This window comes from Procambarus clarkii, unplaced genomic scaffold (genome assembly GCF_040958095.1).
Source record: "Procambarus clarkii isolate CNS0578487 unplaced genomic scaffold, FALCON_Pclarkii_2.0 HiC_scaffold_107, whole genome shotgun sequence".
NCBI lineage: Eukaryota > Metazoa > Arthropoda > Malacostraca > Decapoda > Cambaridae > Procambarus > Procambarus clarkii.
In genome coordinates, this window is record NW_027189140.1 from 362,043 (window position 1) to 387,654 (window position 25,612).

Consider the following 25,612-nt stretch of genomic DNA (forward strand, 5'->3'; position numbering starts at 1 on the left):
ATATGTGCATTGGTATTGCTAAAGTGAGAGTATTAGTGATCAACTTTATCTCTTAGATGCCTATCAAATCAAACTTTCTTTATAACATTCACCACTTCCAAATACAGTACAGGGTACTGGTTCCTTTTCTGCGGGGAGCCCCTATAGCTCCCTGGAGCTTATCGGACTAATGTATGTTATATTAGACAGGAATATTGGCTATGGAGTTCAGACCTACCAGGGACCAGCACCAGAACCTGGTCCCTTCAGAGAGGTTTCAGGGAGCAATGGCCCTGGAAAACCCCCTTGTGGTTGGGGGTTCTCCTTATCTGCCATCGACCGGGGTTAGGCACCCAGAAAGGTAGGCATAACAAAACAAACCCCACATGGTAAGAAACTAAAACAGAAAACTGGACAGAGAGGTAGAAACTCCCTACAATCCCAAGGAAACAAGCAAACAACCAAACATCACACTTTACTGCTGCGCTGCTTGTCTGCGCACCCCTCCCCACCCCGAGAGGGGGAGGGTGGGGTTTCCGGACCTCACCGCGCCGGCTACCTAGCACCAGTTCGTAAGCTAATGTCAACTGGGACAGATCCTTCTCTGGCCTCAGTTTCCTAGGCGGTGTTTGCTTTCGTGGCGTTCACTGCTGTGTTTTCTGTATTGTGCGGTGGCCAGGTGTTCCTTATCAGTACCAGGGCTGCATACGCTTAGGGGCTTTCTTCCCTAAGTGCCCTGTGAGTACTGCCCCTGTGTGACAGGGTTATCTTACCTGGGGCATTCGGGAACCATTCCTGTAGAGGTTCTTGCTGCTCGGCATTTGCCTCACCCTTGGGGCCAGCTGGAGCTTGGGGCCCTTGTTTGGCCTTGGGTAGGGACTGGTATTGTGCTGGTTAGGGCATCAGGGTGTTGCACGGCCTACCACCTACATGGCGACTAGTTCCTGTTGCCTTTGGGAATGGTGTACTTTTGTGGGGTTTTTCTTATGTTTTTCTTTTAATATTCCTGGTGGGGGTCTGCCTAGTGTGGCTATAGTTCCACTGGTAGTGTTTGGCGGCCCTCTGCTAGGCCCCTGTGATTGTACACGTCGCAGGGGTTTTCAGTGTTACATCCCCTCTTGTTAGCTTGGGTGTTTAACTGGTTAGCAACACCTTGCCCGGGCTTCCCGTAGCAGTCAGCCTACGTGCCCTGGAAAACCCTGTTGGGGCTCCGTGGACCATTGGATGTGTCTTCCGGGTTCCATCCCGTCTTGTGCGGGTTCGTTGGTTGCTGTGCCCTTGTCTCAGGGTGATGGTCGCCACTTTTACCTTCGTGCTGCCTGTTTCGTCACTGACACCTTGACCCGGAGTCTTGCCAGTTGTGTTCTCTGCTTGTTCTCCAGTACTCTCCTGATGTCCTTACTGTTCAAAGTACAGGCGGCATCCGCGTTGCAAGCTCGGTTTAGGTTGCTGCAATGCGCTAGGTTGGTTTTCCACTCAGATGCCCGGGGGCCTCCCTGTTTTGTTTAGGTGCTGTTTGCCCCTTTCCCTCCCTGTTCCCGGCTCCTGACCATCTGCGGGTTTCGGGGTCGGGGCGGGGTTTAGTTGGTTCCGAGACTTGGGCGGCTTCTGGGGCTGCCCTGTTCGGGTTGGGGACGGAGGTTTTCGAGCCTGTTCCTCCTGCCAAGGCTTTTGGGTCTTACCAGCTGCCCATCTTTGCTGCATTTCCTGTGGACTTTTCCTTTTCTTTTAGGGCAGAGGGGTGTGGAGGACGGCTCTGCCCCGGGGCCTCTGTTGTGGGTTCCTGGGGCTGTGGGGGATGTCCGCTTGCAGTTTTAGCGGCCTGGGTTTTCTGCGTCTGGGCGGGGTTTTTCGTCCCTCTAGTCTGCTTCCTTCCCACATTTGCTGGCGTGTTTTTGGGTCTGTTGCGTCAGTCACAGCTCCTTTGTTTTGGTGGCCATTTTCTTTTCTGTGAATAACTCTCCGCTTGGCCACGGGCGGCGCTGCCGTTTGTTTACAGTTGCCTGGGTGTGCGAGCTGGCGTTTTGGTTAAGTTTTCACCTCCTGTTAGGGATTTTATCCTCCTGTTGCCATTTCTTTGTTTTTCTGGGGTGTTCTGCCCGTCTTCTTTTCCTCTGGGAACAGTTGGGTGTTGGTTTTTACGCCAGTTTTTCCATTATCTGTCTGTTCTGGGTTTGGGCCCTAGGGTTTGGGCTCAGTATCCTTGTCTGTTTACCCTTGTTCCCACACCTTGTCCCTCGGTTTTCGGTCTGTTTTGGCAGTTTCCCTGGGTGCTGTGCTTTGCCCCTCAGTGGTGCAATTCCGCTGGCAAATGTGATAGTTTGGGCTCCCCCGGGTTCGATTCCAGGTTCCCTTGGGTTCTTTGGTTTCGTTCTGGAGGTATCTTCCTCTTGGGGACCCTTTGTGGGTTCAGGGGGCTTTGTTACCTTGTTTGTGACCAGGTTCTGCCTTCTGGGGTTCCGAGGTCTTCCTGGCTTGCAGGCTGACCTTTTTGGGTCTTGGCACGTGTTGTGGTTGTTCCGGGGCTTTGGGTTTTTGTTGTCGAGGTGGGCTTCTTGGTGCCTTCTTCAACTGGCCAGTGTGGTGCTCTCTGCCCACCAGTCGGCGGCTTGTCTTTTTCTTTTCTTTAATTTATTTTAAATTTTATTTACATGTATGTATATATGTTTTTATACATTTTGTGTGTGTAGGTATTTATGTATATGTGTGTGTGTATATATATATATATATATATATATATATATGTACATGTATGTATGTGTGTATTTATATATATACATTTTCTTTTGGAAGGGGTTCCATTCACTTTGCTGTTGATGGGGCGCTGGGGGTGCAGCTTGCTTTGTTAGCTCTCGCTTGTGGTTCTCCTCCAGCCTCTGGTGGCATCGGACGGCTTCTCCCCCTTTGGGGGGTTCGGGGCTGGCAGTGTGGGCTTGTTCCCCTGCACTTCGTCATGTCATCTTGGTGTGGGTGCGTTTGGACATGGTCGTTCCGCCCCATCCGTCCGAGGTTCCCGCCTGTTCTAGTGCAGACACGGGCCTTGCGGTTCTTCTGGACTTATGCAGCCTGCACCCTGGATTCTTTTGCCCTCTTCGGAAAACTGTTGTTTCCGGTCCGGCTTCTATTGGGGGCCGGGTGCCTGGATTGTGCCCCTGGACCTCCGGGTCACTTCTTGGCACATTCCTCTCCAGGGTTCCGGGACTGGCACAGTTGATGGTGGGGCTTCAGGTTTGCCGCTTTTGTTGCCTTCCCTAGTTTGTAATTGGCACTTAGTGTATTTACACATCTTTACCGGATCTTGGTGACCTGTCTGCTTCTGCTCGGGATTCGGTTTCTGGCCTACCTCGACGACTGGCTGGTGTGGGCTCCCAGTCAGTCCGCTTGTCTGCTCGCCAAAGGTGTGGTTCTTTCCAGATTGCCAAGTTCGGATTCCTTTTGATCTGCAGGTCGTTCCATCTGTTTCCGTCCCGGGTTTGGACCTGGCTGGGTCTTGTTTCGGATTCTTTGACCACTTTTTTGTCTCTCCCAACAGAAGCGTTGCTGCGGCTGTGGTCCCGCATTCGGCTGTTCATGAGGGGGTCCTGGGTTGCTCGGCAGTTGCTCGAGCAGTTGTGCGGGAGTCTGAACTTCGACGTGCTGGTCTGCCCGCAGGGTCGGGTTTGTTTCGGCGTCTGTTTGGTTCCTTCGGAGACTTCCCTTCCGCCTCTCTTGCAATCGTTGGGTTCGTTCCTCCGGGATCTTGTGTTGGACATCTTCAAGAGAAAACTGGACGGTTTTCTAAGTGAAGTTCCGGATCACCCGGGCTGTGGTGGGTACGTGGCCCTGCGGGCCGCTCCAAACAACAGCCTGGTGGACCAAACTCTCACAAGTCGAGCCTGGCCTCGGGCCGGGCCTGGGGAGTAGAAGAACTCCCAGAACCCCATCAACCAGGTATCAACCAGGTGGTGCTGCATCACCAGCTTCCTCTTTGGGGTTTTCGGGGTTCCGTGCCTTGGCACCTTTCCGAGCCTTCGCTCGATGTGTTTACGGACGGGTCATCTCTCGGCTGGGGCTTTGTGACCAGTGCTCACCAGGTCGGCCGGGGATGGTGGGGTCTGTCTCTCCGTCGGGCTCACAGCACGTTTCGGGAGTTTGTGGCTGTCTGGTTTGAGCTTTGGGAGTTCGTGGCTGTCTGGTTTGCGCTTCGGAGGGTTCGGGTCACTCGGTCCTCTACCATTCAGCTCCATTCAGACTGTTCTCTGACGGTTCTTTGCCGGAACCACAGGGTTTCTCTTAGGTGTTTGACCTTTGGGGTTGGTCCCTTTGAGTGGCTCGTTTGCTGTATTCTCGGGGTTTGGCTAACCGTGAGGTTCATGTCCGGGGTGTGTCCTACGTCCTAGCGGACAGCCTGTCTCGGTTCATTCCTCTGTTCGCAGATTGGCCAGTCGTCGCCGACTTGTTTCGTTGGCTCTGCTGGACGTATGGACTCCTGGCCATGGACGTCTTCGAGTCGGCGTCGTCTAGGCGTCGCCCATTCTATGTTGCGTCCTTACCCACCTGCGAGGCGTTTACGGTGTTTGCTTTCGGCAGGACTGGTCGAGGTGGGGGTACCTGTTCCTCTGCTCCCGGTCCAGCTGTTGCTTCGGGTTCTGGCTCGGTTGGAGCCCATTTCCAAGAGAGTAGTCCTCATGGTCCCTTGGTGGCCGGGCCAGCTTTATTTTCAGACGCTGCTTGATAGGTGTCTGAACCCGGGGCGTTTTCCCACGGCTCCGCCTCTTTCAGCAGGTCAGACCGGTTCTGTACGTGACTAGTTCGGCCTTCTCCTCGGCTCTTCGCATCTGTTATTTTGACACGGGTATCAACATCTCTGTGGTGATCAGGTGGCTTTGTTGATGGTGTCCCTCCTGCAAGCTTCGTCTCGGCGACAGTATGATATTCCTGGTGTTTCTATGCACCTTTTTCTTGCTCTTCGTAGGTTGTCTTCTCTTTCGCATCGGGTTGTCTTGTCCTTTCTTGAGTTTTCAGGACTTCAGTTATTTGATGTTTTTTATTGTCGCCTCGTTTTGTGCGGCGCTGGCGGAGCCACTCCGGCTTGCGTTCGGGGTGGATGTCACATCTGCCCCGTTCTGTACGCTTTCTCGTGTTTTGTTTCACCTCCGGCCTGCTCATGTGTCGCCTGAGCTGTCCTGGTCCTTGATCAGGGACCTTGATCAGGCTCTTATCTTCTCCTCAATTTGTGGTAGCCCCTTTGGTTCAGGTTTCTGCTCTTTGGTACTGGTGGTAGGTTTGTACGTTTGCAGCCTTTCTCTGTCCTTCTGGCGACGGTCGAGACGGTTGCTTTCCAGAGGGGTCCTTGGGTTATTGATGCTTGATTGGTTCGGCCGGGGGTGCCTCCTGTGTTGTCCGGTTGCGCTTTTTTGCCGTTACCTGCGTACCGTGTCTGGGGATGCGCTTTGGGTTGATCCAGTTCCCCTCATTCCCTGTTTCATAGCTCGGGTCTTCCATGTCGTCCGCAGAGTTTTTGAGTCTTCCAGCCTGCGGTCTAGCCTTGCGCCCGTGCTGTTCGGACGTTTGCAGCTTTCGCTGCATTGTTGGTGACGTCTAGGGCTCATTTCGGGCGCAAGGATTTGAGGGTCACATAGGTTCTTGGCCGCTCGTTCTGTATGCGCGTGTCTACTCCTGTGTGTTCTTGTTGCCTTGGGTTGCAGGTTGCAGCCTGTTGTCTCGGCTTCGCGTTGCGGAGTTTGTGGCGGCCGCCTCCCGGGTCAGCCCTTTCTTTTCCTTCTCTTTGGGTATGAAGCTCCAGGGAGCCGTAGGGGCTTCCCACAGAAAACCAGCGTTGAATGTAATGAAACGCCATTTTCTGGGTAAGCCCCGGAGGTTTCCTGGCAACCCTCCCTCCCACTGGTTGGCATTTTTTTCGAGTTGGTTGAAGCTTAGCTTCCGAACTGATGCTAGGCAATGGCGCGGTGAGGTCCGGGGCTCCCCCCTCCCCCTCTGGGGACGGAGAGGGTTGTGCGGACGATCGGCGCGGCAGTAAAGTGTGATGTTTGCTTGTTTCCTTGGGATTGTAGGGAGTTTCTACCTCTCTGTTCGGTTTTTTGTTTTAGTTTTTTACCATGTGGGGTTTGTTTTGTTATGCCTACCTTTCTGGGTGCCTAACCCCGGTCGATGGCAGATAAGGAAAACCCCAACCACAAAGGGGTTTTCCAGGGCCATTGTTCCCTGAAACCTCTCTGAAGGGGCCAGGTTCTGGCGCTGGTCCCTGGTAGGTCTGAACTCCTTAGCTAATGTCCCGATCTAATATAACATACATTAGCCCGATTAGCTCCAGGGAGCCTCCGGGGCTCACCCAGAAAATGGTGTTTCATTACATTCAACACGGGTTTTATTCCTTTTATATTCCCTGCAGCTACACAAATAACTGTCATCAGGGTATATTTAAACAGTTTTCTCTTTTTATTTGCTTTTTCATTGATTTAATAACATAATGAATCTTTTACCACTAATTTCAGGATTTACAAAGCAGTATTCATGCCAAAGTATTTGAAGACTTGGTGAAATATGTTAGAAATTCTGGCGAGGAGAGTTGCACCATAAATGCTTCGACTAGAGGTGGTAAATCAGTGGAAGGCCAGAGAGATATACCTACAGCATGCTTAGTAACGGGTGTAAACATGCCAGACCACGATGCAGTGTTTAGCAGTTTAGTTGGCCTTCTGGTTGAAGGGGTTACACCACACATTGCACAGCTTCGAAGTAGAGAATGCACCACTCTTAGGTGAGGATGGTCCATTTCTGTTCGTGTAGGTCTTTCAGTTTGTGAGACACTAAAAGAGTAATTAAGTTATGAGTTGTTATAAATCGCTATCGCTTAAGCTTAATTTATTTAACTCGGGGAAAGTGAAGACATGTTTTGGCTATTACAGAGGTGCCATTCATAAGATGATCACACAGCTGATGGGTCAGAATGACTTGGTAGATCTTGATTTTGAAGATGAAATGATGAAAGTACCATCCATTAAGAGGACTCAGGTTAATATGGCTGTATTAACTTCATGGTATCAGGTAAGATAATAGTTATTACTACTCATCTTGTTAAGTAATTTTCTTTTGTACAATTCCCAATATTCGTATATACTGTATTGGGCATCTTCGTAGTTTTCTGGGGGGAGCCCTGTCGGCTCCCCGGAGCTATCCCAGGCTGATATGCTAATGTCAGACTTTGGCATCAGTCATGTGTATGGAGTTCTTAGGCCTACCGGGGACCACGGCCAGAACCGGGACCCCCTCAGAGAGGCAAGGGGAGCAATGGCCTATAGAAGCCCCCGTGTAGTTGGAAGCATTCTATGTCTGCCATCGACCGGAACAGGCACCCAGAAAGGTAAGCGCCCCAAAACAAACCCCTATTCTGGTTAAAATTGCTACCTAAAACCGAACTAGTGGATAGAACTCCCCAACCGAAAACAAGCAAACTAGTGTGACGTCACACACTGCCGCGCCGCTGTCTGCGCAGCTCCCCCCTCCCTGGGAGGGGGAAGGGGGAGCCCCAGACCCCCCGCGCCGGCTACCCACACCTCAGTTCTTGAGGCTGATGCTATAGGCGATGGTCGTGTGCTCTGGCTCCGGTGTCGCTACTGCACTGTGCTTTGCGTGTGGTGTTAGTTTTGTGGGTGCGACGAGCCAGGAGTTATCTTCAGTACTCGGGCTGCATGCGCCTAGGGCTGCCTTCCCTAGGTGCCCTGTAAGTACTGCCCTTGGGGCTTGGGGCCACCTTCCACAGGCTCCTCGGGGTCTGCCTCTGCTGGTCCGTTTTACCTTTCGGTTTTTCGGCCGCCTGTTGGGCTCTTGGGTGTTCTGTTCTCCCTTGTTACCGGCAGGTAAGAGGCAGTTTGCACTGGTAGGGGCGCAGGGTGCTGCTCAGCTTGTATTTCCCGACATCGCGGCCGGCTCTGTTCCTTGGGGTTCGCTGTCCTCTTGCGGGGTTTTGTTTTTCTTTTTGTTTTTGCCTGGTGGGGGGTTCTGTCATTTTATTCAGTTTGTTTGCCCTTCCACTGTTCTCCTCGGTGGCGCCCCCTGCTAGGTCCCCGTGAGTGTACACGTCCCTGGGGTTCAGCTTTAGAAGTTTGCTTGGTAGTTTTGGGCGCCGGTTTGCGGCACCCTGCCTGGGACTACCTGAGCGCGAGTCCTCTTAAAGTAAACGCTCAGGACCCTGGGAATCCCCTAGGGGGCACGTGGGTCCGATGGATGTGACCCCGGAGTCCCCACTCGCTGTGTGCGAGTTTGAGGGTTGCTCGGTCCCCTTGTCTCAGGGTGACCCTCATTGTTTTTGCCTCTGCCACGCTGCCTGTTGGGTCGGTGATACTTTCGACCCTGAGTCCTGTGAGTAATTACCTAAGTGTAATTACCTAAGTGTAGTTACAGGATGAGAGCTACGCTCGTGGTGTCCCGTCTTCCCAGCACTCTTTGTCATATAACGCTTTGAAACTACTGACGGTCTTGGCCTCCACCACCTTCTCACTTAACTTGTTCCAACCGTCTACCACTCTATTTGCGAAGGTGAATTTTCTTATATTTCTTCGGCATCTGTGTTTAGCTAGTTTAAATCTATGACCTCTTGTTCTTGAAATTCCAGGTCTCAGGAAGTCTTCCCTGTCGATTTTATCAATTCCTGTAACTATTTTGTATGTAGTGATCATATCACCTCTTTTTCTTCTGTCTTCTAGTTTTGGCATATTTAATGCTTCTAACCTCTCCTCGTAGCTCTTGCCCTTCAGTTCTGGGAGCCACTTAGTAGCATGTCTTTGCACCTTTTCCAGTTTGTTGATGTGCTTCTTAAGATATGGGCACCACACAACAGCTGCATATTCTAGCTTTGGCCTAACAAAAGTCATGAACAATTTCTTTAGTATATCGCCATCCATGTATTTAAATGCAATTCTGAAGTTAGAAAGCATAGCATAGGCTCCTTGCACAATATTCTTTATGTGGTCCTCAGGTGATAGTTTTCTATCTAGAACCACTCCTAGATCTCTTTCTTTATCAGAATTCTTTAAAGATTTCTCACATAATATATAGGTTGTGTGGGGTCTATGTTCTCCTATTCCACATTCCATAACATGACATTTATTAACATTAAATTCCATTTGCCAAGTGGTGCTCCATATACTTATTTTGTCCAGGTCTTCTTGAAGGGCATGACAGTCATCTAAATTTCTTATCCTTCCTATTATCTTAGCATCATCAGCAAACATGTTCATATAATTCTGTATACCAACTGGTAGATCATTTATGTACACAATAAACATCACTGGTGCAAGAACTGAACCCTGTGGTACTCCACTTGTGACATTTCTCCATTCTGATACATTGCCTCTGATTACTGCCCTCATTTTTCTATCAGTCAGAAAATTTTTCATCCATGATAGAAGCTTACCTGTCACCCCTCCAATATTTTCCAGTTTCCAGAACAACCTCTTATGTGGAACTCTGTCGAAAGCCTTTTTTAGGTCCAGATAGATGCAGTCAACCCAACCATCTCTTTCCTGTAATATCTCTGTGGCTCGATCATAGAAACTGAGTAAATTCGATACACAGGATCTTCCAGATCGAAAACCATACTGTCTGTCTGATATTATATCATTTCTCTCTAGGTGTTCTACCCATTTAGTTTTGATTAGTTTTTCCAATACTTTCACTATTATACTTGTCAATGATACAGGTCTATAATTGAGGGGGTCTTCCCTGCTGCCACTTTTGTAGATTGGAACTATGTTAGCCTGTTTCCACCCGTCTGCTACGATTCCTGTACACAGGGATGCCTGAAAGATCAGGTGAAGTGGAATGCTGAGCTCAGATGCACATTCTCTCAGAACCCATGGTGAAACGCCATCTGGGCCAGCTGCTTTGTTCTTACCGAGCTCCTTGAGCATTTTTTCCACTTCGTCTCTAGACACCTCTATGTGTTCTATGTTTCTCTGGAATTCTTATTGTATCTGGTTCCCTAAAGATTTCATTTTGTACAAACACACTTTGGAACTTTTCATTTAAGTGTTTCACACATTTCCTTTTCATCTTCCGTGAATCTATTTCCCATTTTCAACCTCTGAATATTATCCTTTACCTGCAATTTGTTGTTTATGAATTTATAGAATAGACCTGGTTCTGTTTTACATTTGTCCGCAATCCCTTTTTCAAAATTTCTTTCTGCCTCTCTCCTCACTGCCGTGTAGTTGTTTCTCGCATCTTTGTATCGCTGGTATGTTTGGGGGTTCGGCCTCTTCCTGTATTGATTCCATTTTTGTGTCTTTCGGTCTCTAGCCCTCTCGCAATTTCTATTGAACCAATCCTGTTTCCTAGTTCTGCATCTCTGTTTTGGTATAAATTTTTTTGTGCCTTTATCATATATTTCACAAAACTTGCCATACATCTCATTCACTTCCTTGCCTAGCATCAAGTCTGTCCAATTATACTCACTAAAAAAATTTCTAAGGTCACCATAATGTCCTCTCCTGAAGTCTGGTTTTTCAACTGCTTCAACCTCCTTATTTTCTTCCAGCTTATAACGCATTGCATACTTTATTCCCAAAAAGACATGGTCACTTTTACCCAAGGGAGGAAGGTACTGAATGTCAAATATCTCTTCCTCCTTCCTGGTAAATATCAAATCTAGCATGGAGGGAACGTCCCCTTCCCTCATCCTCGTAGCTTGTTTAACATGTTGATACAAGAATGTTTCCAGGATGAGGTCTACAAATTTACAGGTCCAAAAATCTTCTGTTTTAGCTTCATATGCTTCCCAGTCTATGGATTTCAAGTTGAAGTCACCGACTATCAACAGTCGTGATCTATCGTTATCCGCTCTCGCTATAATCTCTCTCATTATTGTTATAAGACCTTCACGTTTACTATCTAGCTCCTCCTTTGACCATGTGCTGCTTGGCGGTGGACTATATGCATTTATCATCATTAGTTTATCATCCTCATAGCAGATCTCTAGTGCTATTATGTCAACTTCTTGTGGATTGGCAGTCATTATTTCCTTCACCTTTAGGTGTTCTTTTACCAGCACAGCAACGCCACCGCCTTTCCTAATTTTTCTGTCCCGTCTCCAAATTGAGTAGCCCCTTGGGAATATGACCTCATTTAAAATTACATCTTCAAGTTTTGTCTCCGTGAGTGCAACAATGTCTGGTGTCTGCAGCTGTATTACATCACTTAACTCCAGTATCTTCGATCTCACTCCATCTATGTTGGTGTATGCAATCTTCAGGAACTTGTTCCCCCTCTCCTTATTCTTCACTCCCCCTCTCTCTATTGATTTTGTTGGTTTGCCTTTATGTACCACTTTACTGGTTTGCCTACCCCTATCACTTTGTAGAAAAAAGAATTTATTTCTTCTTCATTCCTGCTCTCATTTAAATGTTTTGCCTCGGCGAGGTTCAGTTTCAGCTTCTCTCTATCTTCTTTTGAAAGATCTCGTCTTAACGACCACCCTTTCCCATCCTCATCCCTTTGCAATTTTCTAGCATTCCTTAGTACTTCTTCCATCTGTTTGGCACCGTTTAGGGTGATCCTCAAAGGTCGATCTTTCCCTTTTACGTACCTGCCTATTCTCCTGTAGTCGCACACATTCTCTCTGTTTGTAAGACCTTCCACGAGGCCAACAATTTTATCTACTACTTTAGCTTCTTCTACAGCTCTTTCTGACCTAGATGTTATCGCCTTTTCTTTGCAGCCAAAAATGATCAGGGACTTACTCCGATCAACTGTGTTTTGCACCAACTTCGGGTTAGATGCCAATTCTTTCCTCACTTCTAGCCTAATGTTTGTTTTATCTTGGTTGCTGCAGTGTTTGACTTCCTTTACTGCTTCTTCTATTTTTTCCTTCTCCTTGGCCACTTGTGCATAAGTGAGTTGCATATCTTTCTTGCACTGTTCTATTCCCTGTGTAACTTCCTCCATCTGTGCTGACAAAAGCTGTTTCTCCTGTGTGCGAGTTTGAGGGTTGCTCGGTCCCCTTGTCTCAGGGTGACCCTCATTGTTTTTGCCTCTGCCACGCTGCCTGTTGGGTCGGTGATACTTTCGACCCTGAGTCCTGTGAGTGTTGCTGCTTGCTTGTGACTCAATTTACCCAATCCTTTGATGATTCTATTCGGGTACGGGCGGCACGTGCGTTGCAGTCTAGGTTTCGTCTGTTGCAACGCGCTCGGTTGGTTGCTTCCCCGGATGCCCCGGGGCTGCCCCGCTTTGCTTTTCGAGACCCGGACTTGGGGGTGGGGGTCGCTTCGATCCTGGTTCAGTCCGCACCTCCTCGTCCTTCCCCTTCTGTTCGTTCTGGTCCCCCGTCCCTGCTTCCGGCCCCGAAGCGTCTGAGGGTTTCGGGGTCGGAGCAGGGGTTACTTGATCTCGAGACTCGGGCAGCTTCGGGGGTTGCCCCTTCCGGGGGGGCGGCAGAGGCATTCGAGTCTTGTCTCCCGGCCGAAGCTTCAGGGTCTGACCAGTGGGCCCCCCTTCCTCCAGCTTTTCCGCCTGCTCCGTCCTTGTCTTGTGGGGTCGGAGCTTGGGGAGAGGACTCGGCCTCGGGTCCTGTGGTGACGGACCTCGAGGCTGGGGAGGGGCTGACTTGGGGGCCTTGGGCCCCGCTGGACCCCGCCTGGGTTTTTCTTCCCACTGAGCGGGGCTTATTGTTACAAGGAGTGGGGTTTTCTTTCCCCCCTCTGCGTACGAGTTGGATTTGGTAGTCGGCCCCTTCCCGGGTACGGTTCCGTGTTCCCCCGGGTATGTCGGTTCCGTCCTTCCGGAGGTTTTCGGCTTATCGCATCCAACCTGGTGTGGTGCGAGCGGCCTTTGCAGCTTACCTCCTGCGTGACCCGGATTATGCCTCGGAAATGGATCCGTCCACGTTCAGGTTTGGGACTTCGTTCCCTTTCTGGCTCCGTTACGAGGTTCCGGATGTCGTCCTGGCTAGCAGACTGCCCCTTGTTTGGTCTGGATTCCTGGCATTCCTTCTGTCGTTCCCGCACGCTGGAGTGGCGGGAAGCTTCCACGGTGCTTCAGGTTTTCCTGGGGGGTGAATCTTGAGTACCTGAATGAGTGCTTGTTTGCCCCTGCCCTTCCCCGCGATGTGGGCGTTATTCAGCTCCATGTGCAGGTTCCCTCCCTTTCGGCGGCGCTCGTGGCGGAGGACTTGCGCGCCTCGGGGCCTTTTGTGTTCGGCCTTGCTGTTCTTTTCCCTCCTGGAGCTGTCTTCGGATTGGCTCGTGGAGGATGTGGGGACGCTTGGGTCCGTCCCGGGGTCCGGCACCTTGTCCTCGGCTGCGCGTTCGTCGGCTGCCTTGTTGAAGCTGTTCACGCCGATTTTGCGGGATTCGGTTTCCCTGTTCTATGCTTCCCGTCTCGCGTGTCGGCAGGCGGTGCTGGGTTCCTCCGTGGAATCTGCTTGGGCTCTGGCTCTTAGGCGTTCTTCACCTTTTTGTCCTCTCCTGTTTGGGGAGTCGGCCGTGGCGCAGTTTATTCAGGCTGCGTCGGCGGCTTGTCGTCCGATGTCGGACTTGTTAGGTTTTCCGGGGGTCCCGGGGTGGGTCTTCCCGGAAAGGTCGTGCTAGGGCTCGGGGTTCCTCTCGTCGTGGTAGGCCTCTGGTGTCAGGTTTGGGGTTGGCTCCTCCTGCGGACCCTCCCTCGTCTGGTCGGCGCGGTGTTCGCGCTGTGCGGGGTTCTGGGTCTCGTAAGGGTCGCCGGCCCTTTCGCGGTTTGCCCCCTTGACGGGGCGATGGGGGGGCGGCTTGCGCTGTTCGCCTCGCGCCTGGTCCCACGATTCGTGGGCCTTTCGGGTCGTGTCTCGCGGCCTGCGGTGGCGTTGGGTGGCCCCTCCCCCCTTTGGAGGGTCGGGGCTGGCAGGGCAGGCTTCTTCCCCTGCGCTCTGTCGAGTCGTCTTGGAGTGGGTACGCTTGGGCGTCGTCGAAACGACGTCGTCCCTCAGATGGGTTTCCCGTCTGTTTCCGGTTCCGAAACGGGACTGCACGGACCTGCGGTTCATTCTGGACTTGTCCCGTCTGAACCCCTGGGTTCATTGCCCCTCCTTTCGGATGACTACGCTGTCTCAGGTTCGGCTCCTCTTGGAGCCGGGAGCTTGGATGGTGTCCCTGGACCTCCGGGACGCTTATTGGCATGTCCCGATTCATCCGCGGTTCAGGGACTGGCTCGGTTTTGTAGTGGGGCGTCTGAGTTACCGCTTTCGTTGTCTCCCGTTCGGGTTGAACCTGGCACCTCGCGTGTTCACACGCCTTACACGGGTTGTGGTGGCTCGTTTGCGTCTCCTAGGTGTTCGGGTGTTGGCCTACCTCGACGACTGGCTGGTTTGGGCTCCCAGCCAGTCAGCTTGCTTGCTAGCCAGGGATTTGGTTCTTTCCCAGCTCGCCGGGTTCGGGTTCTTGGTGAACTGGAGGAAGTCCCATCTGGTTCCCTCTCAGGTTCGGACTTGGCTGGGTCTCGTGTGGGACTCTCGGACCGCCTCCTTGTCTCTCCCTCCGGAGTCTCTCCTGCGGCTGCGGTCCCGCCTTCGTCTGTTTCTGGAGGGCCCTTGGGTCACCCGGCGGTTGCTCGAGGGGCTGTGCGGGAGCCTGAACTTCGCGATGGTGGTCTACCCGCCGGGTCGGGTTTGGCTTCGACGGCTGTTCTGGTTCCTTCGGGGTTCCCCCTTCCGCCTCTCTCGCGATCGCAGAGTTCGACCCCCGGGGGACTTGCGTCGGTTGCTGCGTTCACCGGCTTCCTCTTCGGGTTTTTCGGGGTTCAGTGCCTTGGCGCCTACCCGAGCCCTCGCTCGATGTGTACACGGATGCGTCGTCTCTCGGCTGGGGTTTTGTGACCAGTGCTCACCAGGCCGGCCAGGGGCGTTGGGATCCGTCCTTCCGTCGAGCTCACAGTACGGTGCGGGAGTTCGCGGCAGGTGTGGTTTGCTCTGGGGAGGATTCGGGTGGCCCGCGGATCGACGATTCGGCTCCATTCGGACTGCTCTCCGGTGGTTCATTGCCTGAACCGAGGGGGTTCGATGCGGTCCTTGTCTCTTTGGGGTTGGTCGCTTCGGGTGACTCGTCTGCTGAGTTCTCGGGGTTTGGCTCTCCTGGCGGTTCACGTACGGGGCGTGTCCAACGTCTTGGCCGACGCCCTGTCTCGCTTCGTTCCCCTCTCCACGGAGTGGACGGTCGACGACGAGTCCTTCCGTTGGCTTTGCCAGATGTTCGGGCGCCCCGAAGGTGGACCTCTTCGCGTCGGCGTGGTCGCGGCGTCTTCCCGTTTATGCGGCGCCCTTCCCCGATTGCGAGGCCGTCGGGGTCGATGCCTTTCGGCTAGACTGGTCTAGGTGGGGGTTCCTGTACCTCTTTCCCCCGGTTCGGCTGTTGCTCCAGGTCCTGACTCGCTTAGAGACTTACCGGGGGAGAGTTGTCCTTCTGGCCCCTTGGTGGCCGGCCCAGCCTTGGTTTCAGGCGCTGGTTGCTCGGTGTCCGAACCCGAGGGTTTTCCCGCGGCTCCGCCTCTTTCAGCAGATCGGGCCGGTACGTCATGCTAGCTGGTTCGATCTTCTCCTCGAGTATTCGCGTATGGTTTTTTTGACTTCGAGTCTATCATCATCTCTATGGTGATCAGGTGGCCTCCTTGTTGGTGTCCCACCTGAGGGCTTCTTCTCGGCGGCAGTATGAAGTTTCCTGGCGGTCCTTCCGTTTCTTTTGGCGTCTTCGTCGTGTTAGCTCCTTGTCTGTTCGGGTGGTCTTGTCCTTCCTCTCGTGGTTGTTTCAGGACAGTCATCTTATGCCTAACACTGTCGCTTCGTATCGTGCGGCGCTGGCGGAGCTGCTTCAGCTTGCTTTCGGTATCGATGTTACGTCTGCGCCGTTTCGCAAGCTGTCTCGTGCATTGTTTCACCTCCGGCCTGCTCATGCGTCACCTGAGCCGTCCTGGTCTTTGGACAGAGTGCTCGCTTTCCTTTCATCTCCTCGTTTCGTTGTGGCCCCTTCGGTCCAGGATTGTTTTTCCAAGGCACTTTTCTTGTTGGCTTTGGCCTCTGGGGGTCGGGTAGGGGAGCTTCATGCTCTCCTCCGGCGCAGGGGTTTCTGCTCTTTTGGTCGTGGTGATAGTTTTGTTCGTTTGCAGCCATCTCCTTCTTTTCTGGCGAAAGAATGAGACTGCTGCGTTCCGGAGGGGTCCATGGGTGGTTGATGCTTGGTTGGTCAGGCCGGGGGTGCATCATGTTTTGTGTCCGGTTGCGGCGCTTCGCCGTTATTTGCGCGCCACAGCTTCTGTGTCCGGGGACGCGCTGTGGGTTGATCCGGTTTCCCTTCTTCCCTGTTCGCGGGTTCGGGTCTCTCAGGTCGTCCGCAGGGTTATTAGGTCCATGCCAGCCTGCGGTCTATCCCCGTGCCCATGACGTTCGTAAGTTCGCGGCTCTTGCTGCCGTCTTTGGGAATATGTCTTGGTCTGATATTCGGGCGCGGGGATTTTGGCGGTCCGAACAGGGTCCTGGCTGCTCGTTACCTTGTGAATGTCCCTAGGCCTCGTCGGGCCTGTGTTGCTTTGGGTCGGCGGTTGCAGCCAGTTGTCTCGGCTTCGAGTTGAGGGGTGAGCGACGACCGCCTCCCGGGTAAGTCCCTCTTTTTCTGTCTGTGGGTAGTTAGCTCCGGGGAGCCGTCGGGGCTCCCCCCAGAAAACCAGCGTTGAATGTAATGAAACGCCATTTTCTGGGTGAGTCCCGGAGGCTCCCCGGCATCCCTCCCTCCCTCCGGTCGGCGGTTTTTCGCGTTTTTGACATCCAGCCTCAAGAACTGAGGTGTGGGTAGCCGGCGCGGGGGGTCTGGGGCTCCCCCTTCCCCCTCCCAGGGAGGGGGGAGCTGCGCAGACAGCGGCGTGGCAGTGTGTGACGTCACACTAGTTTGCTTGTTTTCGGTTGGGGAGTTCTATCCACTAGTTCGGTTTTAGGTAGCAATTTTAACCAGAATAGGGGTTTGTTTTGGGGCGCTTACCTTTCTGGGTGCCTGTTCCGGTCGATGGCAGACATAGAATGCTTCCAACTACACGGGGGCTTCTATAGGCCATTGCTCCCCTTGCCTCTCTGAGGGGGCCCGGTTCTGGCCGTGGTCCCTGGTAGGCCTAAGAACTCCATACACATGACTTGATGCCAAAGTCTGACATTAGCATATCAGCCTGGAATAGCTCCGGGGAGCCTCCGGGACTCACCCAGAAAATGGCGTTTCATTACATTCAACGCTGGTTTTTTTTAGAATAAAATGTATATTATTTCTTGGAGAGCGCCTTTGTGGCTCTCTAATGCTACAGTCACTGAGATAGCGAACGTCCCCTACACAGTTACTTCAGTCTTAGGAGTTCTGTTGGCCTACCAGGAACCCAGAGCCCGAACCTATCGGGCTCCGCCCCATGGGTATTATGGTTGGTTCCCAGGGTTGGGGGGAGCCTGAGGAGGGGCCATGGGTACCCTTCTACCCTTCCATTATAACATCAAGCAGTGATGACTTCTCTGGGGAACACTCTCTGGCACGTTTTTTCTGCATACCACTAGGACCTGCTTGTGGCTCACTGCTTGTTTTTCTCACTAAAAACCTGTCTAGTGACACTTGTTTTTCCCTACTTTGTAACACTTGTCTGAAGTGAGACATCACATTGTCATTAAAAAGGTTAACACAACGGCCTACTACAGCTTGCTCTGGGTGAATTAATAACTTTTCAACATTCTCAAGTGTTTGTGCTCTTTGTTTCATGATTGTTGATATGCCTTTTGCCACTTTAGCATTCATAATGTCCTTTTTCTTAGCAATTACAGTGCATATCGTTGACATAGATTTATTGTACTTCCTAGCTAGTTCAACAACCCATGTACCATTTAAGGGTTTACGAATGGTCTCTCTTGTTTTTCCTCTATGGTCATTCGCACGTGTTTTCTTGGCTTGAACCTTACCACAGGCTTTCTTGGGACCCATGGCAAGATATATAATAATAACTTTTATGTTTAAATACCCCAAAATCCGAAAAGCTTTGAAATTCTTTTTGAATAATTCAGGCACAATTGTCACTAGGCGGGAGGCACTGGTAAACTGAGGTGCGGTCACCATGCCACCACGCGGTGGCACGGTGTGGTGCGCGATTGGTTAAGGTGGGGCTTTCTATACTTCTTTCTCCCGGTCCAGCTCTTGCTCCGAGTCCTGGCAAAATTGGAATCCAACAGGGGAATGGATTTCTGGCTTCTTGGTGACCAGCTCAGCCTTGTTTTCAGGCACTGCTTGTTCGGTGTCCAAACCCGGCTGTTTACCTGAGGCTCTGCCTTTTTTAGAGGGCTCCTGTGGAGTACCTTGTTGATTCTGCCTTCTCCAGTCTTCATGTTTGGAGTGTGTGATACATGTTTATCGCCATTTTTATGGTTACCTTACCTTGAGGTGCTTCTGGGGCTTAGCGTCCCCGCGGCCTGGTCGTCGACCAGGCCTCCTGGTTGCTGGACTGATCAACCAGGCTGTTGGACGCGGCTGATCGCAGCCTGATGTATGAGTCACAGCCTGGTTGATCAGGTATCTTTTGGAGGTGCTTATCCAGTTCTCTCTTGAACACTGTGAGGGGTTTGCCAGTTATGCCCCTTATGTGTAGCGGAAGTGTGTTTAACAGTCTCGGGCCTCTGATGTTGATAGTTCTCTCTCAGAGTACCTGTTGCACCTCTTTTTTTCAACGGGGATATCCTGCACATCCTGCCACGTCTTCTGGTCTCATGTGATGTTATTTCTGTGTGCAGGTTTGGGACCAGCCCCTCTAATATTTTCCACATGTAAATTATTATGTATCTCTCCCGCCTGCGCTCAAGGGAGTACAGATTTAGGCTCTTTAGTCGGTCCCAATAGTTTAGATGTTTTACTGAGTGGATTCTAGCAGTAAAGGATCTCTGCACGCTCTCCAGGTCAGCAATTTCTCCAGCTTTGAAAGGGGCTGGAGAAATAGTACTCCACTCTATATACTGTGCAGCAGTACTCCACTCTAGAGAGCACAAGCATTTTGAAAAGTATCATCATCAGTATAGCATCTCTAGTGTGAAAAGTTCTTGTTATCCAACATGGTGTGGTGGATAGTGGTGATCAGGTGGCTGGTTTGTTGGTGCCCACCTTCGGTCTTCCTCTTGGCGACAGTATGAAGTCTCCTTGTGTTCTTTTCTCCATTTCCTCTCCCTTTGTCGTTCCTCTTCAATGTTTGTTTCAGTTGTTCTGTTTTCCTTTCTTGTTTTTTCTTGATTGGCATCTTACGTTGAATATTCTCGCCTCGTATCGTGCACTGGTGGCAGAGCCGCTTCAGCTTGCGGGATTGAGACTTCATTACTTTCAACGCTGTGTTTTGGTCATCAAAATGCTAAAGTGTTTAAGTACACTTAAATGATCACCATCAAGTCAGCTGAGTGGTGATTGATATTGTAAAATGTATAAGAGAAAAATAAAGCAATATTTTAGGTTGAAAACTGTTACACAGATGGAATGGGTAAGGTTGTTCATAGTGAACTTGTAGCAGAGTGGATAGTGTGTAATTGAGATGTGTTAGATCATCAGACTTTGACATTTCCCAAAATTATGGATTCAGTTTTGAGAACACATCATGGAAAAGATGAGGAAGAGGTTCAGAATTCACTGGGGAAAGCATCTGTGGAAGCAGGGATAGCTCGTAATAGTCAGTTTGCTTTATTTTCTTTTTAAGAAAGTATCAGACAGCTAGTCTTCTGTTACCCCCAATCCCCTCTCCCAGCCCATTTTTATTTATTGTTGATATTAGGGGCCAGAAATATAGCTTTGTGTCGAGTCAAATGGATAGTGACTAACCTTACACTCTTTTGTCTATTACATCTTCTGCTCCCAAATTTGCTTATGTTTATTGAACTTGTCTGTTGCTTCGATATTGTTTTTTCAGAAGCCAATAATTATTGTCATGTAGGTCTATGTAAAACAGTCAGACTTCTTTTTTATTATATTAGTTGTAGTCTACATATATTTTATTTTACTTTTATTTATTTGATTTACTGTACTGTGTTTATTGGAGTGCATTCTTTCCATCAATATAATCTTCCAGTCATACAAGGGGTGGGGGGAGGGGTTGTGTTCCAAGAACCACAGAAATATCCGCAGACAACCCGTTCTCGCAAATTCGTAAAGTCAATATTGACTTATTAACTACGTGCATAGGTGATACACTAAACATAATACTAAACATAACCTATACCTATTATAGGTTAGGTAATAATTGTAATTACGAAGCAATAAGATGCTTATCTTAAGATACTAACAAGGTTAGGTAAGGTCGGTGTTTTCTATGAATCTTTTTAAGGGTATCTATTATGTTAAGTATGTCACCTATGCACATATTTAATAAGTCAATATTGACTTATTAAATTTGCGAGAACGGGTTGCCGCAGAAGAGGGCTGTTGGTCCCAAGCATTTTAGATAAAAGTGATGCCACTGTTTAACAATAGAACCATAGTATTTGAAGAGCAATTAGATTAATATGCATTTCGGTACACTTAAAAATTAGGACACTTATTTAATAGCTTCTTACTTTACAACAATTTCCAGGAGCTTACAAGTACAGCATTGCAAGATGATCTTCCTTCTAAGTTAAGAGGATCCCCACAAAAAGTAGCAGGATATACTTGCAAGGATGTAACGTCATGCAAAGCTATGGCATCGCCACGCAAGTCTATGGCATCGCCACGCAAGTCTATGGCATCGCCACGCAAGTCTATGGCATCGCCACGCAAGTCTATGGCATCGCCACGCAAGACTGTAGCATCCCCACGCAAGACTATGGCATCCCCACGCAAGATATTGGTATCCTCAAACAAGACTATCGCATCGCCTCGCAAGACCGTGGCAGTTCCATGCAAAATTATGGAATCTACTTGCAGAACTATGGAATCTCCGTCTAAACCTAAGAAATCTCCTGCAAAGAAGATGAAATTAGGCAATGAACCGTCTCCGCCAAAGAGAGGCCTTCGTCCACCTCTTGTAGTTATTTTAGAGGATGTGGAAAGTTTTCCTGCAAATATTCTTCCTGCAAATAGATGACCTCATCCTTATCTGTAGGTATGTATACTGTATGCCAGTAAGTATTGACTGCATGAGAGACCTTTCCTGAGCTTCCAGATTTGTAACCCTCCCTAAAGTAAGGTCCTGTGTCCTTTAACAGGAGTCTGCTACAGTCAGGCAGGATAAGATATTGACACTGATGCCACAGGAAAGTTTATAAATGGTCTCATCAAGGTTATTATAGCTTGTAGGGAGTTATGGGATAATACTCATTCCAGTCCAGAATGACTGACAGAGGTCACTTCATAAACAACTTGAGGCCCTTGGGAACTTTAACTTAGTATTATTGGTGCTCTTGCTGGTTACCAGTTGGTCAGCCTGGCACCATACCCTGAGCACCATGAGGCCCCACCACCATAATCACCTTTGGCTGCCCTGATGTAAGTCATCTCACTCACTTTCTAACTGTTGTCCCTTTTGCAGTTGGCAGGCCAGGACTGGGTTTTCAGTCAAGTTTCACATTTTTTCGGATGTCAGGGGACACCGCACCCGAGTGCCGGGGGGAAACTGCACCCGAGTGTCGGGGGGAAACCACACCCGAGTGTTGGGGAAACTGCACCCGAGTGTTGGGGAAACCACACCCGAGTGTCGGGAAAACCCGCACCCAAGTGTCAGAGGAAACAGCACCCGAGGGCTGGGAAAAAACCGTGCCCTAGTGTCGGGAAAACTGTACCAGAGTATCAGGAATTTTAGTGCGCACCAAACACTGCAATTTTGTAGTCAAGATGTCCATGGTATTGTATGTATAGTGCCCATTCTGCTGTTATTTTATAGAACAGTGTTTCCTCTTCTGATATCAACCTATTTAGTGCTTCAGGTCTGTGCCACAACCCCAGACCTTCCTCTATTTTGATAGTGGGGGTGGGGGCCGGTCTTGATCCTGGTTGGGTATTTTATTGCAGTGTCTTGAGGGTGTGTTCTAGGTTCTGGAGTGAGTATTATGTTTTCCACAGTTAGATACCCCGGATGTCCATGTGAGGTTCCCAGTTCCTCTTCATGATGCATTTCTGGCCTCCTGTTGGGGATTCCTCCAGATGTTTTTACCTTGATTCCCTAGCTGGGTACTCCAGTTGAGTCCTCCCGGAGGTCTTTCTAGGCTACTCAGGTGTATTTCCTGTTTTTTCAGGTTTCTAGTCTGGACCTCTGGGGGATGGGTGCCTGGTTGTCGGGTGTACCCTTGGTGCCTATTTGAATTTAACATTTTCCCTTGTGTGTGTTTCTTGACTTTACCCATGGGTAATACTTTACTTTGGCTTTTCTAATGAGTGCTATGTCCTGCAGCAGTTCTCTGATTATCTTGAGCAAGAATTTTGTCATTATCAGGAGGGAAATTTTCCATTCTGAGTGGCTCCTTGATTACTTCCATTCCCACCCTGTTGGTCTCGGATTTCCAAAGCATTCTTCGGTGTCTCGAGATTTATGTGAAGACGCACTGGCTCTCAAACCTAGTAGTGGTGACTTTACTGCCAGCAGGTGGCAGTCGGGTAACAGCTACTTTTCTCATTAGTTAGCAGATCTATAAATGGTATTCTTATGTATCCAGTTATTATTGGGTGATGACTGTTTGGAGGTGCCATTAAGCTATTGAAGCTTAATGGCAACATCAGTATTCAAACAGACACAAAATGCAAATTATCATGATGATAACATCAGTTCTGTAGACAATTTTCATGTGATGAGCGTATTACCTTAACCCTTAGACCGCGCAATACATACATATATGATTTGACAAAAAATAATTTAACATAAGTTTTTAAAACTTGCACAAACACTTTCCAATTTTTTTTGCATAATCAAATAGGCAAATGTTCCAACTTTGTCTAAATGATCACAGCATAACTTGAAAAACAAGAGAATCAAAATTAATTTTAAAATTGAATATTGGAAACTTCAGATTTTCAATTCAGAATAAAAAATATGAACTATCACCAATTGTTCATTTAATGTTATTATTATCTCAAAATAGCATATGATCTTCATTTTCATCAAATTAGAATATAGTTTTTCAGTATACAGTAGTTTACTGTAAAAAAAATCGTCAATAGGGCATTTGAAATATGCGGCACATTTTGACCAAAAAACCAGCGTTGAATGTAATGAAACGTCATTTTCTGGCCGAGTCCCGGAGGCTCCCCGAAGCTTACTAGGCTGATTTGCTAATGTCAGACTTTGGCATAAGTCATGTGTATGGAGTTCTTATGGGCCTACCGAGGACCACGAGCCAGAACCTGGCCCCCTCTAGAGAGACAACGGGAGCAATGGCCTATAGAAACCCCCCGTGTAATTGGAAGCATTCTATGTCTGCCATCGACCGGGTTAGGCACCCAGAAAGGTAGGTGTCCCAAAACAAACTCCTATTCTGGTGAAAATTGCAACCAAAAGCCGAATGTGTGGATAGAACTCCCCAAACAAAAACGAGCAAACTAGTACGACGTCATTCGTCATCGCGTAGCTGTCTGCGCAGCCCCCCTCCCCGAGAGGGGGAAGGGGGAGCCCCAGACCTACCGCGCCGGCGATCCACACCCCAGGTCTGAGGCTGGATGTCAAAAACAAGCGAGAAACCGCCGACCGGAGGGAGGGAGGGATGCCGGGGAGCCTCTGGGACTCGGCCAGAAAATGCCGTTTCATTACATTCAACGCTGGTTTTCTGGGGGGAGTCCCTACGGCTCCCCAGAGCTAACTACCCACAGAGGAAAGAATAGGGACTTACCCGGGAGGCGGTTGCTGCTCACTCCTCAACCCAAAGTCGAGACAACTGGCTGCATCCGCCGACCCAAAGCGACACAGGCCCGACCAGGCCCAAGAACGTTTACAAGGTAACGAGCAGCCAGGACCCTGTTCGACCGCCAAAATCCCTGTGCCCAAATGTCAGCCCAGGACATATTGCCAAAGGCGGTGGCAAGAGCCGCGAACTTGCGGACATCATGGGCACAGGGATAGACCGCAGACTGGCTAGCCTTAATAACCCTGCAGACGACCTGGGAGACCCGCACCCTCGAACAGGGAAGAAGGGAAACTGGATCAACCCAAAGCGCATCCACGGACACAGAAGCTGTGGCGCGCAAATAACGGTGGAGAGCCGCAACCGGACACAGAACATGATGCACCTGCGGCCGTACCAACCAAGCATCCACAACCCAAGGGCCCCTCCTGAACGCAGCAGTCTCATTCTTCACCAGAAAAGAAGGAGAAGGCTGCAGACTTACAAAACGATCACCCCGACCGAAGGAGCAGAAACCTCTGTGCCGGAGGAGAGCATGAAGCTCACCCACCCAACCCCCAGAGGCCAATGCCAATAGGAAAAGAGCCTTCGAAAAACAATCCGGAACTGAGGGGACCACAACAAAACGAGAAGAAGAAAGAAAAGAGAGCATCCTGTCCAAAGACCAGGACGGCTCAGGCGGCGCATGAGCAGGCCAGAGGTGAATCAACGCCCGAGACAGCTTGCGAAATGGCGCAGATGTGACATCAATACGGAAAGCAAGCTGAAGCGGCTCCGCCAGCGGCGCCCGATATGTGGCGACAGCGTTATGCATAAAAAGACGGTCCTGGAACAACCAAGAGAGAAAGGACAACACCACCTAACAGAAAGGGAAGTACAACATCGAAGACGTAAGAAGAACCGGAAGGACCGCCAGGTAACTTCATACTGCCGCCGAGACAAAGCCCGCAGGTGGGACACTAATAAGGAAGCCACCTGATCACCATAGAGATGATGATAAACTTGAGTAAAAAATACCATAAGTGAAGACTCGAGGAGAAGATCGAACCAGCCACATGAAGTATTGGGCCAATCTGTTGGAAGAGGCGGAGCCGCAGAAAAACCTCCGGATCTGGACACCGAGCAAGCAGCGCCTGAAACCACGGCTGGGCCGGCCACCAAGGGGCCAAGAGGACAACTCTCCCCTGGTAAGTCTCTGAGAGTCAGGACCTGGAGCAACAGCTGAACCGGGAGAAAGAGGTACAGGAACCCCCACCTCGACCAGTCCTGCTGAAAGGCGTCGACCCCGACGGCCTCGAAGTCGGGAAAGGGCGCCACATACAGGGGAAGGCACCGCGACCACGCCGACGCGAAGAGGTCCACCTCGGGGCGGCCGAACGTCTGGCAAAGCCAACGGAAAGAGTCGGCATCGACCATCCATTCCGTGGAGAGGGGAACGAAACGAGACAGGCCGTCGGCCAAGACGTTGGACACATCCCGCAAGTGAATTGCCAGGAGAGCCAAACCCCGAGAACTCAGCAGACGAGTCACCCGAAGCGACCACCTCCAAAGAGCCAAGGACCACATCGAAACCCCCCCCCCCCAGTTCAGACAATGAACCACTGGGAAGCAGTCCAAATGGAGCTGGATCGCTGACCCTCGGGCAACTCGAATCCTCCAAAGAGCAAACCACACCGCCGCGAACTCCTGCACAGTGCTGTGGGCCCGATGGAAGAACGGACCCCACCGACCCTGGCCGGCACAGTGAGCACTGGTCACAAAGCCCCAGCCGAGAGACGATGTGTCCGTGAACACGTAGAGCGAGGGCTCGGGTAGGCG

At 50.4% G+C, this 25,612-nt stretch overlaps 1 protein-coding gene across 1 annotated transcript in view; it reads left to right on the top strand.

Annotated features, from left to right (window-relative positions):
* Positions 1 to 25,612, top strand: part of LOC138360316 (origin recognition complex subunit 3-like) — a 59,531-nt gene that overhangs the window by 16,219 nt on the left and 17,700 nt on the right. The window contains exons 3-5 of the mRNA XM_069320235.1: positions 6,474 to 6,739; positions 6,888 to 7,026; positions 20,560 to 21,069. Coding sequence (XP_069176336.1) covers positions 6,474 to 6,739; positions 6,888 to 7,026; positions 20,560 to 21,051 — 897 coding nt within the window. The 3' untranslated portion in view covers positions 21,052 to 21,069. The remainder of the gene's footprint in view (positions 1 to 6,473; positions 6,740 to 6,887; positions 7,027 to 20,559; positions 21,070 to 25,612) is intronic.